The 20,239-nt window shown below is 41.5% G+C and overlaps 1 protein-coding gene across 1 annotated transcript in view; it reads right to left on the bottom strand.

Annotated features, from left to right (window-relative positions):
* Positions 1–20,239, bottom strand: part of FRMD4A (FERM domain containing 4A) — a 440,834-nt gene that overhangs the window by 48,690 nt on the left and 371,905 nt on the right. Inside the window, exon 14 of the mRNA XM_042780226.1 lies at positions 3,622–3,755. Within this exon, the coding sequence (XP_042636160.1) occupies positions 3,622–3,755 (134 nt within the window). The remainder of the gene's footprint in view (positions 1–3,621; positions 3,756–20,239) is intronic.

Here is a 20,239-nt window from a genome sequence, read left to right as displayed (position 1 = left end):
AAGGGATGGACACTGGGAGGAGGTAACTATGGGGAGGAAGTGGGAGGGGAGCTGCTGCATTGTAAATTTTGGTCAATGACATGAGAAAAAGTATATGTGAACTGCTGTATGAAAAGTGAATTTACTCTGTAAATCTTCACCCAAATCCTAATAAAAAAATAATAATAATAATAATAAACACTATGGTGATTGAAATAAATGATGTATTTTGCTTTAGAAATGTTATTTGAAAAAAAACAAAACAAAAAAAAAATATCCCCTTCTCAGATATTTAAGTCTGCAATTATTTTCAAATGAATTTTTTTCAAGGGGAGTGGAATCTGCATGGTAAATCCCAGAAAGATGCAATTTCACATAATTTCTAAACTGAATATGAGTATTAAATTATTCCAGTCTGTCCAGATGCTAAAGGGACAAGCTGAGCTTAAAACACACTAAATGGTCCATAAATGAGAGTTTTACTAGAAACTGGAAATATAATCTTTATTATTGAAGAGGCTATTTAAAAAAAATAATCTGTTTTGATTATATCTTGGGCTCTGGAAATCTAATTGTTGTGAGTAAAGTGACAGTGAATTTAGTTAATGGACCTCCCTAATGACAAAGATTCTGGGCAAATGCCACGGAGTGTCTCAGGATTGGAACTAGGCTCTGCATCAGTGGGTGAAATCTGAGTCGAGTACAGATCAGATATGAATCAGCAGCAAATGCAAGTTATGGAGTCTAGGCATCAACTGCAAGGAGTAACTTCCAGAGACAAGAAAAATCTGGGGAGAGCCACTGTGCCCCTACAATGATTAAGCTGGCAATTCCAGGCAAAGCCTACCTCTGGGGCGGCCCTGACAATGAAGCATTCAATAGTGTTTTCTCGGGGAAATCCATACACACAAAGATCTTTTGTGCTGGGAAGCCTGGTCCTGAGTGTCCGATAGGCGGGAAAATTAAAATCATCAGCTTCCATACACTGACTGACCTGACAATGTGAAGAGTGATTCTGGCCCCTCTGTGCTCCCCCACTGCTAGGTCCTGTGTGTGCATGTGTGTGTGTGTGTGTGTGTCACTGGTGCGTGCAAGCACACACACTGAACACACACACTCACCCACTGTCCTAGGCCTCTTTTCTTCTGTGTTCAGGTCACTGGGAAATGAACCTTGGACCTTTTATTCTCCAATGTAAGCATTTCAGAGCACAATAGCCAACTATGTGAGTATGAAATGCTCTGCAACTTTTTCCCATTTTTTTTCCTTTCTTTTTAAAGAAATGTGGTTCAAACATCTCCAAAGCAGTTTGTTTATTCTGCAAAATTTTAACTGCTTCCCTAAAAGGTTGCCCCAAATACTACAACACATTGAAGGATTTTATATTGTTGGGTCTTTCTTTTTACCTTGAAACTTAAAAAAGGAGGAAAGAGTTGTTAGAGTCACTATTGATTTATAACTCAATGTGTCTGTGGTTTCAAACTATAAATATGTGTTTATATTTATCTATGGTGACTACTAATTTCTTTCACCATCCACTTGAAAGTGTCTGAGTCAAGGTCTTAATTCTCCAGAAATTTAATCTGGATTCATGTGTAGCCAGAGCCGCATGGAGAAGAGGTAATTTACCACACTGTTGTGGGTGGCTCCGCTGGGCTCCTCTCACTGTATTGTACCAAACACTCCCACCCTGCCTCATTATGGTCCCAGTGTTCCCCAGGGGACTCACAGTGTTTCTTGATACTGTGAGCTGAAGGGGAGTGATACACTGGTACAGAGAAAGAACAGGGTTGGCAAAAGAGGTCTTCCCCCTTCGTGGAAGGCAGAGATGACTGTGGGAACAGCCACCAGGGAACCAGCACAGGAACTATCTACCTGGATGGTTTCTTGTTAGCTTCTTTCTTTCTTTCAAGTTACGCTCTCTGGTGTCAACATTATATACAGCCGCGAGCTTTAGTTTTCCTTATTTTGCTTTTTGTTTTTAAAAGAGGCAGTGAAATTTTTACACACATGCAAACTTTGCCCTGAAATGTTTTAGAAATTTTCTAATGTTGATTCCCTGCTGGGTTGAGTGCCTTCTCCTTTATTAAAAACAAAACAAGGCTTTACAAATTATTAAAGGCAGACACTAAAATCTTTACTTTTTCAATCCCTCCAGCATATTCTTCATAAAAATGTTGCTAATATTAACAGTATCACATAGCACATTCCCCATTCAAGCCAATTGCTTTCCTAAGATTTGCAATGGATTTGCACTAATGTGGTTCTGCTTTGAGCAGGCTCCGGTTTAAATCAATCCAGATCATAATTAAGCCAAGTTGAAATGTAATGTGATCTCATTCCCTGGCTCCTTATTTCATTCTTCCCGCTGCTGCAAGGCATTATTATATGGGGGAGGGGAACTTCATCTCTTCAACTTTGTTTGGGAACCGCTTTATACTTCCCATTCTGAACTGTTTATCAGCAGAGCTGTCTGTAATGCTCTGTAAGAATACATGCTCTCTCCGGAGAGCTCCCACTGCACTGTGTCCCCATGTAAGCACGTGCACATGTGCATGCTCACACACATGTAGAGTGACATGTGTTACATTAAAAAGTTGTCTCCAAACACACTAACAAAGAGTCATGGAATAAACAGAAGAAGGTGGAAAGGGACATTCAAATAAATACAGACAGTGGCCTGCCGCAGACTCTAAATCCCAATGAAACCTGAGACCAGAGTCCACACAGACCTGAGGAAGACCGTTTTCATAAAATTAAAAAATATCACTGGGCCAAGGTGTCTGTCATTCAAAAAACAAAAAAAATGTTAAACATCAGGTCATCATGAGGCTTAAAGGGGGTTAGATACCAAGTCAAATTCTCGTTTCTTTGTTGACACCCCCCATCCCCATCCGCAATGATGCTAAATGTGATTTCCAAAACCAAATTTGAAATGTCCTCAAGAGAAACAAAAGCTACTGTAACAATAGACTCAGGCACAAAATTTTAGGATGATGGGGACAAACCACTGTATTCAATGAGGTAACATAATACAGGGAAATGCTTTATAAATGGCAACGTACTGTGCGTTATTAACAATTGCCTGTGCCTCGATTTTGATGGATTTGTGCTAATGTGCTCCACAGGGTTTTTCAGTGGCTGCTTTTTCAGAAGTAGGTCACTAGGCCTTTCTTTTAAGGTTTTGCTGTCTGCTTTTAATAATTTATAAAGCTTTGTCTTACTTTCAATAAAAGTGGAGCTCGAACCTCTAATCTTCTGGTTAGCAGCTGACTGTTAACCATCTGCTCCACCCAGGGGCCCAAGCACTAGAAACCAAAACCAAACTCACTGCCATTGAGTCGATTCATGCATGACAAGGGACTGTTATTATAAATCATCACTTGGCCTCTGGTGGGGTTCTAATTAGGATTTCGCCAGGACCAGTTTTAATTAGTGATACTGTTTCATTAACATCTACAGAGTTCGTATTTCCAAGGCACATGACAAGTTAGTGTGCTGCAAACATTTGTGTTTCAGAAGAGGTTTCAGCAACTAATATGCTCTCTTAACTCTCCCCCACCATTGCCTTTTTAAATATGCCAAGATAGATGATGTCACCAACAACACAGATTTCCACATGACGAAACATTAACCGCTTACAGCTTCTCGGAGACAGAGTTTCTTCAGCTCCTCCAGCCGCTGGCGTAGCGTTTCCTCCAGAGCTTCCTGCCTGGATTTCAAGGCAGCCAGCATGTCTTTCTTGGCCGACTGAGAGCTATCTGATTCCTGGGAGCCTGTCAATAAACAGTGGGGTTACCAGGTCAGCCGACAGGGACACACACATCTGGACCACTAATGAATTTAACTGGAGCCCACACTGTGGATAGGGGATTTACCCCGGGAATCAAGGGAGCGTGAAATAAAACAGGTGCTGCAGAGTTGCAAGTGTAAAGAGTGAATTTGCAGCACTTAATGGAATTTATAGCTAGTCAGAAGAGCTGGCAGGAACACTGGCCCCTGAAAGAGAAGTGTATCTTTCTTGATTATTTTAAGACATGCCACATACCAGTTTTAATTTTCACTAGCAAATTTTAATAGGCTTTACACAACTAAGGGGAATGTAAAGTTCAGGCTAGCAATTTTATTCTCTATTTTCAATTTTCTTTATTCCATTTGAGAATGCTTATTTTTCTAAGCTCAAAGAGAATGCATGTTTCTCATAAAATTTTTGAAAATGTAGACAAGTATAAAAATAGTCCATAAAACTACTCATTCTGAGATAACCACTGTTGATGTCTGCATGCATTTTCTTTTGATCCTTTTTCTAAGTACATACATATTTAAAATAAAGTTAGAATTTTATTGTATTTTTTTTCTTCATATTGTACACCATGAGCAAAATAATCTCCTAATAAAAGTAATATATATTTTTACACACTTTCCAGGATAGAAATAATCTACATATTGATTCAAAGAGAAGACAGCTAGGTAGGAAAGCTTTGTAGCAGGCAACTGGGGAACCAAACCAAAGAAAATTAAGCTGAAAGGCCAAATGGAGGAATGTAGGTTAAACCAAAAGAATAGTTTCTGGGCAGCAACATTTGGCTCCTGAAATAGATTTCCTGCAGTAAAGTTATCATACTTTTTCTACCCTGATGGATTAGAAAAGGTGCAGTGACTCCCTGGAAAAGGAAAAGTTGTTACTTTTCTTCTCATCCCTTTGTGGGGGGGTATGTATGTGGGGGGGACAGTGGTTTGAAAGGCACAGGTGTTATTGGGTGTGTACTCAAGCAAGGAGTGGCTCAGATTATGCCATTTATAGCAACATCAAAACCAAATACCTAGGAATAAATATAGTGAAAGCTGTTTAAGACCTCTACAATGAAAACTGTTGTTGTTAGGTGCCGTGGAGTCGGTTTTGACTCATACTGACCCCATGTTCAGTGAAAATTACAATACAACAAAACTAAAATGAAAGATTAAAGGGCTAAATCCATGGAGAGATATGCCATGAGCATGAATTGGAAGCACACAATTATAAAGAGGTCAGTTCTCTATGAACGAAATAACAGAATGCAATCCTGATAAAAACATCAATAGGAATTTTTTTTTTCCTGGGAAGTGGGCAGGCATTGTATCCCCATCCAAACCAAACCAAACTCACTGCCATAGAGTCAGATCTGACTCATAGCAACCCCTCCTTGGATTTCCGAGGCAGTATCTCTATGGAAGTAGATTGCCCAACCTTCCTTCCGAGGAGTGGCTGGTGGGTTTGAACTGCCAGCCTCCTGGTCAGCCTTAGGCACTATACCACCAGAGCTCCCTGTATCCCCTTGTGTTATGTGCCGTCGAGTCGGACTGACTCAGAGCGACCCCTCCTTGGGTTTCTGAGGTGGTATCACTATGGAAGTAGATTGCCATAGGAAGCAACAATTGCATACAGTTCAGGTTTCTATTCTGTTTCTTCCAAAGGTAAAAAAATAAAATAAAAAAGCATCTTAGAATCACAAAACTAGAAAGATTGTCTATGCCTTTGCCTCAGTAAGTATCTCTGTTATACTCAAATTTTCCCCATAAATATATCTTCTACTGTTACATTTAAAGTCTCTGAGCAGGAAACCCCATATTCCTTCAGTTACCATGTATCTAGAGTCTTATAACCCTAATATTCAGTAACTCTTCATGGCTAAGTATACTTTGACTCCAGGTTGGGTATTTTTCCTTTCTCCTGGCAGTCCATTCTAGCTTGAAATACAGAATACCTATCATTGCTGCAATATACCATCTTTATGGCTCCCCAGTAGCTGATAAATATTAGCTGGAGGATGAGAAAAATAAATGTTGTCTGTCATATACTTGGATGCTATAATTAAGTTGTAGCTCATCTTGATAAATCTAGTAGTTGCATGTCTTTTTCTTTACAGAATCTATTTTCTAAACTTTTACTCATTTTTGTAGCTCTTTCCTGGATTCTGTCATGCTTCAGTTGCAGGTTTCCCAATGCCATAGCAAACTCTCAGGAAAACTTGACCCTTACAGAGTCTACATTACCTCATGGTTTTCATATACTAAATCCACATGGTGTCACGCTCATAGAACACATTGCTGGATATTAGCAGGCTCCTTTTTAAAAACTGGTTCAGGTTTTCTACCTCCATAAGTCATTACTCTGCGCTTATCACTACTGAACTATTTTCAGTTTATATTCGTCTAACAGTAATATGCTAAATTATTTTTAAGAGTTTTAATCTGGTTCTCTTAGTTATAGTCACCAATCACATCTGAAGACACGGGACAATTTAATGAGGTACTCTCTGTTCCATCATCTAAAGAATTAATAAGAATGTAAAATAATACTGGAAGGAAGTCAGACTTTAGATTTAGAAAACAGACCAGGGGAAACTTGGGTCCAAGAAGATTAAAGGATTTCTAGCTCAAGTGAAACATTCATTGCTTTCCCTTTCACCTCTGCCTAACCTCTCAATAGGAAATGATGATTTATTAAGCATAACTTAAGAGTTAACTATGCTCAAAAATGGCAAAAACCACAACATTAAACTGAGAGGTTCGGTGTGTAATTTTTGGATGGTCTGGTCTCTAGTTATAGGATTATTTGAGACTTGGACATGAGTTATAAGATTCATTAATGCTATCCAAATTACTATGATTTATAATAATTAGCCCGAATACCAAACCCACATAAGATGACTAAGATAGTCTTGGCAGGTTAGATGGCTCAAGACACCTTCTTGGGTTTTGGCACCACTAAAGCTCACTGGCTCTGTTTCACACCTTTTTACTGGAAATTATTTCATGAGGAATATGGTACCTGGGTACAAAGTTAAGTCCTTGCAAAATAACTTAGCTTGCCCTGGACTTGCTGATTTTAGTAGTAACTGGATGTTGGGTAGAGGTTCAAATAGATCTTGGTTTGAAGAGGTCTAAATCATTCATTAGATGTGTGGCCTTGGGCCTCTTTTATTTGTTGTGAGGACTAAAAGAGAGAATGCACTAAAGCATTTAGCACCATGTCTACAATAGTAAAACCCTCAATCTTTGGTAGATTCCCTTACCATACTTCCCTTACCACCTCATTGCTGCTCAAGGAGGTACTGGTCAAAGAAAAGAACTTCATTATACAATTTAGTTTAAGTCTTGGGGTCCAAAGCTCACCTAAAGAAAGGCACAATATAGGTACAGTCAGTGTGGCAGTTAAATTTATGTGTCAACTTGGCAGGGCCTGGTTGAGTGGCTGAGCAGCTGGTGGTAGTTATTCCCCATGATGAGACTGGCAATCAACTCCAAGGTGGGATCCACCACAAGCTGAGTGGCTGCCTTAGGGAATATGGTCTGCTTCCTGTATATAAGGAGAAGTCTTGAGGATAGTCTCTAGCTTATAGAAGCTTGGACCCTGCAAGTAGCTGTGTTGTTGTTCAGCAGCCTGCCATGTTCTGCCAACCTGGGGACTTACAATGGACTTGAATTAATGGCCTGCTGTGTGGTTTGGTAACATTGGGACTGTGCCTTTTTACTTGTCAACCTTGGGCTTGGCAGCCTCAGCAGCCAGCAGCTGTCTGAGTGAAGAAAAGCCTCTAGCTTCAGTGGAGGCAGAGCTGAACCCCAAGGCTGAGGGGCTTTCACCCAGCCCCTAGAGCTTGGCACTTTGCTACAGATGAAGATAGGAGTGAGGGCAAGGAGAGGGAGCTGGTTCTGGGACCCTCTGCTCCACAGTCTTCGAGCATAGAGCAGATCCTCGCTAACTTAGTTTATGTATCCGGATTCTCATCATATTGCATTTGAAAACAGATTCCCACTGCCTATCTTTCTTTAAAGAAAAAAACCACTGTTCTGAGGCAAGGACTCAGCTCTATTTCCGGACTTGCAGTGTGGTCTGAGCCTGTGGGCACAGAGGTGTTTCCTCCAACTAGGCTAACATGGTAAACTGGATGAGGAGAAGGGGGCTGAGTGAGCCATGACAAGGACACCCCAGTCAGAACCCCACAGAAAGGGACCAGGAGAAGGAGGCCCAAACTGCTCTGTGATGCTGATGAAGCTTCCTACTTCTTCCACAAATGCCCTGAATGGAATGGTTGACATCTAAAATGGAAGACAGAAAGAAGCCAGAAATCAGGAGGCAGAGATTCACTCATTGGCTGGCCTCCAAAAGGCCCTTAATTGCCAGAACGAGTCTGGGAAGAAACTGAATTGGGCAGAAATGGAATCAGGCAGAAATTGCTTGCCAGCCTGAGGGGCTCAGCTCAACAGGAATCTCACAAAGGCAAGGTTCATGATCATATAAAAAACAATTCTAGACACCAAAATAATCTCAAATTAGTGCCTAGACTTAGGGAATGGTATGGAACATCTCTGTTACTATGGTTTATCTATTTCCAGTTGTCTAAACACGTACATACCATTCCCACACAAGAAAGCGTCAAGGTTATAAGTTTGGTCCCTTGGAAATAAAAATAATTTAAAAATATATGTAATTCCACTATCTTTGAGAAGGACAGCGACTGCTAAGAAAGAGCTGGATTTTCATCACATAGCTGCTACGCTCTGCTTTAAGACCTGGGGTTCCTAACCTCTCAGAGCCACCAACGTCCTCCTCTATAAAATGGCCAATTGATCAGTCTGAATTAATAGAGTAATTAATAGATTTTTCATAAATAATTTACTCACTCCTCTAGCAGTTCCCTCTGCCTCTAGCAGTTGGTTTTGTAAGTTTTACAAAAGGGACCTTGTATACAGTTTTATCTCCCCTCCTCTTTTCTTTGCCATCCCCACTTGCAGAAAAGACAAGCATTCTGCCAGTTCTGGTCTTGTCTCAGTTACTGCTGTAGTTTACCTCGGACTGGAAGGGAATGTCTAACTATTAACCAGTGCCTAAAGGGTTTCCCTCTTCATTTTATCACCAGACCAAAACAAATATTTGTAAGCCTGAATGCTAAATAAAGTTTAACCTGCACTGTCTGTCTTGAGGATTAATGAAGTAAGAAGACTGACGGAATCTCTGCTCTACCTACAAGACTGAGATTGTAAATCTCATAGATTGAAAAGATCCCAGCTGAGTGCAACTTAAAAAAGTCTATCCATGAATAATGAACTGGGGCAGGAATCAAAAGAAAAACAAAGAGGTGATTTGAATCTTTTTCGAAAAGTGTGAATAATATATGACTGCAATTTTTAGGGTTAAAAAAAAGCAAACACACCAAACTCACTGCCCTTGAGTTGGATTCAACTCATAACGACCCCGCCTTAGGTTTCCAAGGTGGCATCACTACAGAAGTAGATTGCCCAGTCTTCCTTCCAAGCAGTGGCTGGTGGGTTTGAACCTCCAGCCTTCTGGTTAGCAGTCAAATGCCTTACCCATTCTGCCACCAGAGCTCATTGCAAACTCTCTAAGTCTATCAAATGGCCTCCTTTATAAAATGGGAATGAAAAGAAAATGACTACAAAAGTTGGGAGAATTAAGTGAGATAATATTTGAAAAACATTTAGAATAGAGCTCTTTAACAAATCATAAGCAACAACAGGAATTTGTGCTCCAATTCCACAGAGCACCATAATAAGAAACAGGAAGAACAATTAGTAGATAAGAAAGTAAAGTTGGAAGGCTGGTAGAACTACTACTGCATCCCCATAAACTCAAGAGAAGGGAAAGAAGTGGGTTTTTCAGAATTTCCAGACAGAAGCTTCCCATGTACGTCTCCTTGAATCCTCACAAAAACATTATTCTCACTTTCAGAGAACAGGTCACAGGGCTTGGGGAAGCCAAGCTGGAATTCCAACTTGTGTCTGTTTCCTTCCTAGAATGGAAACTCCACAAGGCAGGAACTTCCTGCCTGAGGTTGCCATAGCGAAAACTGTAACATACAATCATGCCTTCCAAACCTAGGCTCTTTCCATGGTCCAACAAAACCAAACCCACTGTCATCAAATTGATCTCAACTCAGTGACCCCCCCACTGGGTTTACAAGGCTGTAAATCTTTACAAAAGTAGACTGCCTCATCTTTCTCCCACAGAGGAGTTGTTGGGTTTGAACTGCCTACCTTCTGGTTAGCAGCCAAATGCCTTACTCACTACACCATCAGAGCTCCCTTTCCATGGCTGAGCAGGAATCAAAATGAAGTCAGAAGGCTCTTCAGATCTGCCAATGCAGGAAAACCCCTAAGGCACCTTTCATGTTCAAGATCAGGTGGGGGAGCTAGAGATCCATCAGACAGTTCCAGTCCTTAGGGAGCCTGGGGGTCTGGACCATGAAAAGATGCTCCAGTGGGAGGCAGAATGAAAGAAAGCAATGCCATATGAATGAGAGAGGCGGTAACTGCCCTAGAAGGAGGGAAACTCACACCCTGGGAGCCACCTGGATAACTGATGATCGTATCTGGTTCATTTTTGTTTCTTTTCCCTCTCTGAGGAGCTTATGTTTACGTTTTAATGCCAGGAACATAGAGACCCAAATTAGTGCTTCAGTATACCTTTCATCCCAGTTATTGCTTTGTAAATATCTGAATGATACTAAATTGAAAAATATGATCTTCTTTTATGGGCTATCTTATTAACATGTTTAAATATTTGTCCGAATGATTTTATAGAAACAAACAAACAAAAAAAAAAACCCAGTTGCCTTGAGTAGACTTCGAGTCACAGTGACCCCATGTGAGTCTGAGTAGAACTGTGCTCCACAGGGTCTTCACTGGCTGATTTTTCAGAAGTCAGTCCAGGCCTTTCTTCCAAGGTACCTCCAGGTGGACTCAAACCTCCAACCTTTTGGTTAGCAGTGGAGCTCGTTAACCATTTAACCTTGGGTGTTTGTATTACCCGGAGACTTCCTTATAGAAATAATCAAACAAAAAACCCAAACCCACTGCTGTCAAGTCAACTGCAACTCAGAGCGACTCTATAAGACAGAATAGAATTGCTCCATAGTTTCCAAGGCTGAAATCTTTATGGAAGCAGACTGCCTCATCTTTTTCCCACAGAGTGGCTGGTAGGTTTGAACTGCTGACCTTTCATTTGGCAGCAGAGTGCTGAGCCACTGTATCATCAGGGCTCCTTTTCATATAAATAAGTCACTAATAACGTGGCAAGAAGGGAGGAAGAAAAGACCTGACCCAGAAGATGACAATTCCTGTCCAAACACAGCCAGAGAGAAGTTGAATGATTTGCTTAAGATCAGAAGGTCATTTTCAGCGGGTATTTGGCAATCTTTTGAATGAATCACCTTCTACTATTGATGCTACTGGAAATATGGTGAAAACCTGTTTTGCTGTCTCTGCCTCTATCACAAGGGGAGCCTCATTTTCCAGCTGGAGTACTCCAGATTTCTAGCCAGTGGGCGGCTGGGCTCCCTGGGGCCGGATGTTGAGGGAACACCAGAGCATAAACAGCAGTTCTCCCCTTGGGCAAACACATGGAAGGATATCCTCATTTGGTGGGGATGGAGGCTTTGCTCCTATCTCTCAGACAACCCTGGGCCACTCAGCACCGGATATGAGTGCACATCCTGCTGTGGCACGCATTGTCAGGAATTGTGGTACATCTGTTTTTGACAAAGATGGAACACTGATGATTGGCCCACTGATTCCAGAAGACAGAAGGGGTGCATTCCTTTCTGGAAGGAGGGGGAAATTTGAAACAAACAGTCCTCCAAGAAGAAAGGAATCTCTTGCCTCAACAGTAAGGGAAGGAAATGACAGCTGTTTAGACCTATAGGGAAAGAAATGAAGAAGACGTATTCCGTAAAAGCTATAAAGGAAAGTTTTGGCAGCCACCTCAGGAATAAATACGAAGCAAGGATTTGGCCTTTTTTTTTTTTTAATGATAAAAAGATATTTATTTCCCTTGCAAATCCTCAATTATGAATTCCTTACATAAAAGATGTCCTAAGAGACTCTGAAAAAATGCCATATAGCAGACTCCAGGATAAATGTGTTCTCTCTGGAGATGGTCTCAGAGAATAAAATGTGATTTCTAATATGAAAAATGCATGCTTGGAAAACTTCATCAGGCTTAGAATGTTTTGAAATAAAACAGTTTACTTAAACAAGTATCGAAATGGGAAGCTCTCTGAAAAGCAAACACCTTTGACTGGTAGCTGGGAGTCTCTGATTGGCTTCAGTTTCTGGCTAGGTTCCATGGCTCAGTGGTACTTCACCAATGGGTGAAGAGTATAAGTGTAATTAAACAAAAGAACAGAAAATTGAGGAGTCAATTACAAAAACAATTAGCAGCATCTGGTAAAATATCTAGTTAAAATTATTGTTTCTGAGTTAACGCATAAGGTTTCCATTTCTTGTATTGTGAGATGAGGGGGCCACCGTTTATGGCTTCAGAATCCTGGTATTCTATTGAAAATGAGGTCTGGAGATCAATTATGAATCTCAACTATCCTTGTTGAAAACAAATGGACAACTGGCCTAAATGGGAACAGAGAGGCCTGTGAGAGGTAATAGTGATATTTGTTTTTCAGTGTTTAAAGTTTCATCATTCAGAAGTCATTTACTTAGGTTAAGCACTGCCATCTTGTCCTGGCCCTGTTTCATAAGCAAATATCCCTGAACTAGTAGCACATGAAAAGCATCCTGGTGGCACAATGGTTAATCATCCAGGGGCTAACTAAATAGTTGGTGGTTCAACACCACCAGTGGCTCCATGACAGAAAGACCTAGTGATCTGCTTTCATAAAGCTTGCTGTTGTTATTAGATGCCATTGATTTGGCTCTGACTCATAGCAACCCTACGTACAACAGAATGCAACAATGCCTGGTCCTGTGCCAGCCTCACCTGAGCCCTGCAATACCTAAGCCCATTGTTGCAGCCACAGTGTTAATCCATCTTGCTGAGGGCCTTCTCCCTTTTTGCTGACTCTCCACTTTACCAAGCATGATATCCTTCTCCAAGGAAGGGTCCCTTCTGACAACATGACCAAAGTAGGTTAGACAATGTTTCAGGGCTATTCATAGAGTTTTCTGGTAATACTAAAGATGGTGTTTCACTGTTATTCATAAGGTTTTCACTGGCCAATTCTTTGAGAAATGGATGGTCTCTTTCTTTTTCTGAGTACGTCTTAGTCTGGAAGCTCTGCTGAAACCTGTCCACCATGGGTGACTCTGCTGATACTTGAAATACCAGTAGCACAGCCTCCGGTCTCACAACAACATGCAAGCCAACCACAGTATGACAAACTGACAGAGGAGTGTCAGCTTACAGTCAAGAAAACCATATTCTGTTCTACTCTGTCACATGGGATCACTACAAGTCAGAATTTAATTGATGTCACCTAACAACAAAGTAGCACGTGGGCATATCTATCTATCTCTCTATATACCTCAGTATAAAAAACTTTATTAGTTTTTTTCTGCAGTGAGTGAAGAGAAAGGACAACCATTCTGTCTCCTTCTCAATTTCTACTCAAGCCAATCCAGAACATCTATTCCACAGAACGGTATTTCACAGTCCTCACTGGTTACACTCCAGCATAAACACATACTGGTAGAATCCAATGCCTTTGGCAGTGCCTGCTGGGCAGTGCCCTCTGCAGAATGCTGAGCTCATGACCAAAACTTAAGGTCCCTGGAATGCTGCTCATCATTCGACCTAAAAGGAGAGTTGATGGGCAGCTGGTAATGGAGAACTTTAAAAGGCTAGAGAGAGATACAGGAAAGAGAGTAAGAGTGGAAAAGAATGGATGAAATAACACAGAAAAAAAATGCATGGTATAAACCAACATAAACCTAAGCTAACCAGTTGTTGCATTGATTCTGACTCATTGTGACCCCATGTGTGTCAGAGTAGACTTGTGCTCCACAGGGTTTTCAATGGCTGATTTTTTAAAATGTGATTTGAGTGATGGTTTACAGAGCAAATTCATCCTCCTTACAGCAGTTCACATACACTTTGTCTCAGGTCTCAATGGCTGATTTTTAAAAGCAGGTCACCAGGCCTTTTTCCTGAGGCACCTCTGGTAGACTCTAACTGCCAACCTTACTGTTAGCAGCTGAGTGTGTTAACCATGTGCACCACCCAGGGGCTCCTATATCACCATGAGGCAGGATATTTTGAGCTTAACATTGCTGTGCCCACAAGCTGGCAGCTGCCTGTCAGATCACTCCTCTATATGGAGAGAAGTCAAATAACTGGCATCCTCATTGTTGTATTAGTTATTAATAAACTTTCTAACAATGGAAGGAAGTGCTAGCATTCAGAGTATGAGAATGTGTTCATAGTTGGGCAATGAATATGAACTGACCGGCAAAGCTAGGGTCTGTGCTTAGCACAACATGTTTTCTTCCAGAACGGAAAGTGTTAGAGCTGTGATACAATAGCAGGCTGCAGTTTTTCTAGTGTTTTAAAATTTTAAACCAAAGATCTATCACCATATTTGCAATCCTGCTCATCACACTGAAGATGACTCAATCTCCACCCCATTAATCACACAGCCTAATTCCTATTTATATACACAACATGCCATTCTGTTTTGTAGTGAAAGGGTAGCTTATGTCCCTATATTTCCAGCCAAGCAGCCAGTATTAGTCTCATTGTTCTATTTCTTTAAGAAAGGATGCATAGCTGAATTTTTGGTCTGTGCGGTAAGGCAAGAAGCCACACAGTCGTGCAAAAGACTGGCTAATTCCTACCAGTTCATTGCCATTTTCTTTAAACAGATGAAAGAAAAAAGACTTTTCTCTTCCCACTGAAATCAGAATTGTCCTGCCATGGCGAATCCCTGAACAATGCTTAGAACTAACTCTCTCCCCACTTTTCAAGAGCCACATGAGCTATGAATGGGCCATGTGTGTTCAGCTACCACGGCAAATGCAGAACTTGGTGTGAACACATTTTTGTTTTGTTATTCCACTTTTTCTCCCCTCCAGTCTTTTCAGAGATCCCAAGTAATGGTGAAGGGAAGGGAGGGATAAATCCTTTGAAGTGCCTACAAAATGGAGTTTGGGTGCTTTATAAATTCTTAAAACATCTTAATCAAATGGTTTGAGTTCATAGCTGTCCTTTCATACTTTATCTGAACCTCTGATTTTTTTTTTTTTTTTTTTTTTTACCTGAAGCAAATATAAGCAAAACTAATATATAAAACTAGGGGCCAATGAGTTGACTCTCACTCACGGAGCCTCCGTGTGTGCTAGGAAATTGTGCTCCATGGGGTTCTCAATGGCTGATCTTCCTGAAGAAGGTCATCAGGTCTTTCTTTTGAGGTGCCTCATGGTGGACTAAACCTCCAACCTTTTGTTAGCAGTTGAGTGTGCTAACCGTTTGAGCCTGGGAACTCCAAAGGCAGTAAGATGTTTCTAAAACACTGGAGGAAGTATCTAGGCTCTCACAAGGAAAAGTGAATAAGCTGACCTCTGCTTACTCCTTCCAGTGATCAGTTAGCAGATTTACTGAGCACCCAGCAGGTACAGAGCTGTGACAGAGGCCAAGATGGCATTAAGGTTAGGGCTGCAGAAGGAAGAGGAGGAACTCTGCTGGCCTGGTTGAAGGGAGTTGTACCTTCAGAGATCTAAGTATCTCCTCTTCCAGAGGACCCTGGGGAGGCCCGGCTGACTCTCATAGGATATGTTCTGGACATGCAGTTCCTTAACGTCTTTTTGAAACCTTGCCATGGGAGCTGCTTCATAAATTGATTTAGAATGTGGATTACAGAGTCCTCCTAGGATCTGAATCCCACTCAGTGCTGTATCAGAAGTTAAAGATTTGATTTCTTTTATTCCAGCACAGCTCTGGGCCAAATTGCTCACCGCCTATAAATGTTTCTCTTAGGATATATATCCGCCGGTGTCCAATGGGAAGAAGGCTCTAGGTGTCACTCCCACTGGATTTAAAAAAAAAAAAAAAAAAAAAATTTTAGCAGACTCAGGCTACCCTGGCCCCAAGTCTCAAAAAATCATTTTTAACTATGCTGATCTTTTCTTTTTGAAATGCTCAGGGCACAAGCAGTGTTGACTTTTGATTGCTGTAACAGATAGGTAACAGTGCCATTTCTTCGTTTCTGTAGCATATGTAGCCACAGATACCAAGTACTGGACTTCACTAGTTTGAGAGATCATTATGCACTCTTACTTAAATAGGGAAATCACCATCAAAGCTACTGAATAACTTAGAAATACTTATTTTTGTTTTACATCAATACACAGTGTGCAAACTCTTTGAACAGAGTGACTGTAACTTTGAAAATGCTGTGTATAGTACCTAGCATAGTTTGGGAGCTAGAACAAAATGTTTAAATCATAGAAATATTATAGTGCTATTACATGGCTAAGTTACACCCTAATTTGGATACAAAGATAGAAGGATGAATAAAAGATTATAAGGATGGATGATACTTGCAATAGGAGCCTAATTTGGCAAGTTTAACCTTTAATCTAGTAACAGTTATTACAAAAAGGATATCGTAATTTCCCTTTCTGTATATAGTTTTGGAAGCTCTGGTGGTGTAGTTCCTAAGGCATTTGACTGCTAACCAGAAGGCTGCTGGTTCAAACCCACCACCTACTCCTCATAAGGAAGGTTGGGCAATCTACTTCCGTAGTGATATTGCCTTGGAAACCCAAGGAGGGGTTGCTATGAGTTGGATCTGACTCCACAGCATTGAGTTTGGGTTTTTTTGTTTTTTTTTAAATAGTACATTTTGGTCATTTGAGGGTTCTTAGTGAGGACCAGGCATCCTTGTGTAGTGCAAATACACTCGACTGCTAACCAAATGACTGGAAGTCAGAATCCATCCAGAGGGATCTTGGAAGAAAGGCCTGGTGATCCCTTCTGAAAAATCAGCCCCTGAAAACCCTGTGGGTCACAGTTCAACTCTGACATACATGGGGTTGTTATGAGTTGGAAATGATTTCATGGCAACTTTTTTTTTTTTTTTTTCAAAGGAAGGCCCAAGATACCATATACTCTGGTTACAGAGAATTCTTAAAATTCATTAACATACAGGAATCTTATTCTTCAAAATTCAGTAATTGAGTATTGAGTGCCTATAGGGTGCTGGGCACTGAGCTATTGTTGTTATGTGCTGTCAAGTTGGACCCGACTTACAGCGACCCCTCCCTGGGTTTCTGAGGCGGTATCACTACAGAAGTAGATTGCCCAACCTTCCTTCCGAGGAGTGGCTGGTGGGTTTGAACCGCCAGCCTTCTGGTTAGCAGTCAAGTGCCTTAGGCACTATGCTACCAGAGCTCCTGGGCACTGGGCTAGGGTTAGAAAGAAGGATTTTCAAAAGGTGATTTATTTCTTAAAATTCTTTTAAGAAACACTTATCAGGTACCATGTCATTTATTTATTTGTGCATGAGGCAGTAAGGAAAAAAAATTTACCAAACTGAATTCAAAGTTGTATTTCATGAATGAATAAGCAAAAGAACAGTGTGACAGTCAGGCTAAAAAGAATGTGCAAAATCAGGGTTGTTGGAAAAATCAAGGGTGTAGGCTTGCCCTGTCTGGGGGAACACATTATGAAAAGAGTCCTCAACAAGCAACTAGGCAAGAGGACACTGCAAAGGAAGAAAGGAAGAGCAGAGGACTAGCCAGTTGCCTGAATTTCAAGGCAAGGAGGCAAGGGTTAGATTTCCCTGTTGTGGATGATGTGAGTGAAATCCCTCCAAGAGGAACTGCCTAGGGCTTTCCCCATGTGAAACAATCCTCCTGGTACAAGAAAATATGGTGTGTGTGTGGGGGCAGGGCAATCAACAGCCCCCGTGGGAGTGATGACAAGATCTGTGATTGGTAGAAATGTTCTCTATTATTTGATGGAAAGTTTCCTGTTTGCAATCTCTCCCTCTACTGTGCCAATTGTCTTTCCCAAGCCATGGCCGGCACATCCCCAAAAAGCCTCCACCTTTGCATTAATGGACATATTTCAGGCTCCAACTTGCAGGGTCTAGGAAGAGTCTAGTCATTGGGATATGACTCACCCTCTCAGTCTTCTCATCCCATGTTTAATCTCGCTTAACTGTGCAGCAAGGTTTGGGCAGGGAAAGGGCTGAGGGACTCAAGAGTTGACAATTGGAGCTGCTCTGCACAAAAAGAGAAGGGCAGGGTGATGGTAGCTACTTCTATCAATTCTTAAACATCAGAGCATGGGGCCCCTGCTACTGTATTATTAAACATCTGATAATTACTTCAATACCTTGAGTATTGTATTAGGTGTAAGGGGTGGATTCAACAGAAGTTTTTTTTGATTTATCTTATAGCCAATAAGATTGAAGATATTGACAACCTGAGGACAGTAATAAAGTTTAATTTACCATCCTTAAAAATGCAAGGACCTCATTTCTAATGGTTCACTGATTTCTATTTCTACCTTAGGAGGTTTGAGGCTCATGTTCATAGCCTCAGGTAGAGCTACCAGTACCAGTTGTCGTCAAATCGATTCTGACTGATGGTGACCCACGTGTGTCAGAGTAGAACTGTGCTTCCTAGACTTGTGGATGACTTAACTGTTCAGTTGATTGCCAGGCTTTTCTTCCAAGGCACTTCTGAGTGGACTCAAACCTCCAACCGCTTGGTTAGCAGCTGAGTATGTTAACTGTTTGCATCACTTTGGGGCTCATGTGTAACTGCTGTTAGGTTACTGCCTTGGTGCCCCTGGAGGTTGTCGGATATGAGGGGTACATGTAGATGGACCAGGATACAGTCTTCCAAGTAGGAATACCTGGGTTCCATGATCCTGAACAACACATCCACCTCAGGGTTTTCTCTCTTGTTCAGCTTAGAACCGTGATCCTGGACCAGCAGCATCAGTATCATCTAAGAACTTGTTAGAAACGTAAATTCTCAGGCTCATCCCAGATCTGTAGAATCATAAACTCTTGGGATGGGAGCCAGGAATCTGCGTTTCAACAGGCTCCCCAGTGATTCTGATGTATGCTCAAGTTTGAGATCTACTGAGCTTGAAGAATCCATTCTCCTTCTGGGTATAACTATGCAAGTTCAGAAAGTACCAAGATGTCCAAACAAATGTAAAAATCACTTGCTCACTGGCATCTGAAAGATGAGTCGGCTGGATTTCTTGGCTAGATAAGGAGGAAGATGGGCTGATGAACGAAGGCTCCAATTGGAGATCTGAGTTTTAAAGGGGTTGAGGAGAAATTGCTCTATTTTTGTCATTAAAAGACAGACACAGGTGTTGGCTTCAGCAGGGGGACTGGCAGTGGCTGCAATTCTAGGCAAGGGTCTTTGGCTTTGAGTGGAATTCTCTGATATGAGAAGACAAATACCATCTTTACTTACTGTCAGGTGCCCTTCATGTCCATTCTGACTTGTAGCAACCCCATGTGGCAGAGAACTGCCCTAGAGAATGTGCAAAATCAGGGTTGTTGGAAAAATCAAGGGTATAGGCTTGCCCTGTCTGGGGGAGTACATTATGAAAAGAGTCCTCAACAAGCAACTAGGCAAGAGGACACTGCAAAGGAAAAAAGGAAGAGCAGAGGACTAGCCAGTTGCCTGAATTTCAAGGCAAGGAGGCAAGGGTTACATTTCCCTGTTGTAGATGATGTGAGTGAAATTCCCTGTTGTGGATGATGTGAGTTTTCTGGTGGTGCAGTGCCTGCATTTGACTGCTAATCAAAAGGTTGGCGGTTCAAACCCACCAGCTGCTCTGCAGAAGGAAGATGGGCCAATCTACTTCGGTAAAGATGTACCACCTAAGAAACCCAATGGGGGTCGCTATGAGTTGGAATTAACTTGATGGCAGTGAGTTTGGTTTTTTTTCTTTAATCTCTGTGGGAGCAGATATTGCTAGGTCTTTTTTCCTGCAAAGCCACTGGGTGGGTTCAAATCACCAATCTTTCAGTTAGCAGCCCTGCGCTTAAGTGTTGCACCATCAGGGCTCCTCACCATCTTCACTATATACCCTATAATCCTCAGAAATAATTAGCATTTGGCCTATTTTATTGATGAAAAGTTCTTGAAGAACTCAAGGCAAGGAGGGGTTTCCAGGAAACCAAAAGATCCTTCAAGCCTGGCAGAGGCAGATCCAGGTTTTGTGGGGCCTCAGTTTATATAATTTTGGTGGCTCTAGGGGCAGTGGCTGTTCAATGGTAGAAATGTTGCTTTCCATGCAGGAGACCTGGGTTCTATTCTTAGCCAATGCACCTCATACACAGCTGCCACCTGTACAGTGGGGGCTTGCGTGTTGCTATGATGCTGAGCAGGTTTCACTGGAGCATCCAGATTAAGACAGACTAGGAAGAAAGGCCTGGCAATCTAGTTTTGAAAATGATCCAACAAAAAACCCTATGGATCAGGAGGATATTTAAGC

This window comes from Orycteropus afer, unplaced genomic scaffold (assembly GCF_000298275.1).
Source record: "Orycteropus afer afer isolate SDZICR_OR568_19922 unplaced genomic scaffold, OryAfe1.0 scaffold00028, whole genome shotgun sequence".
NCBI lineage: Eukaryota > Metazoa > Chordata > Mammalia > Tubulidentata > Orycteropodidae > Orycteropus > Orycteropus afer.
Note: the sequence above shows the minus strand (reverse complement) of the source record. Positions and strands in the feature narration are given on the sequence as shown.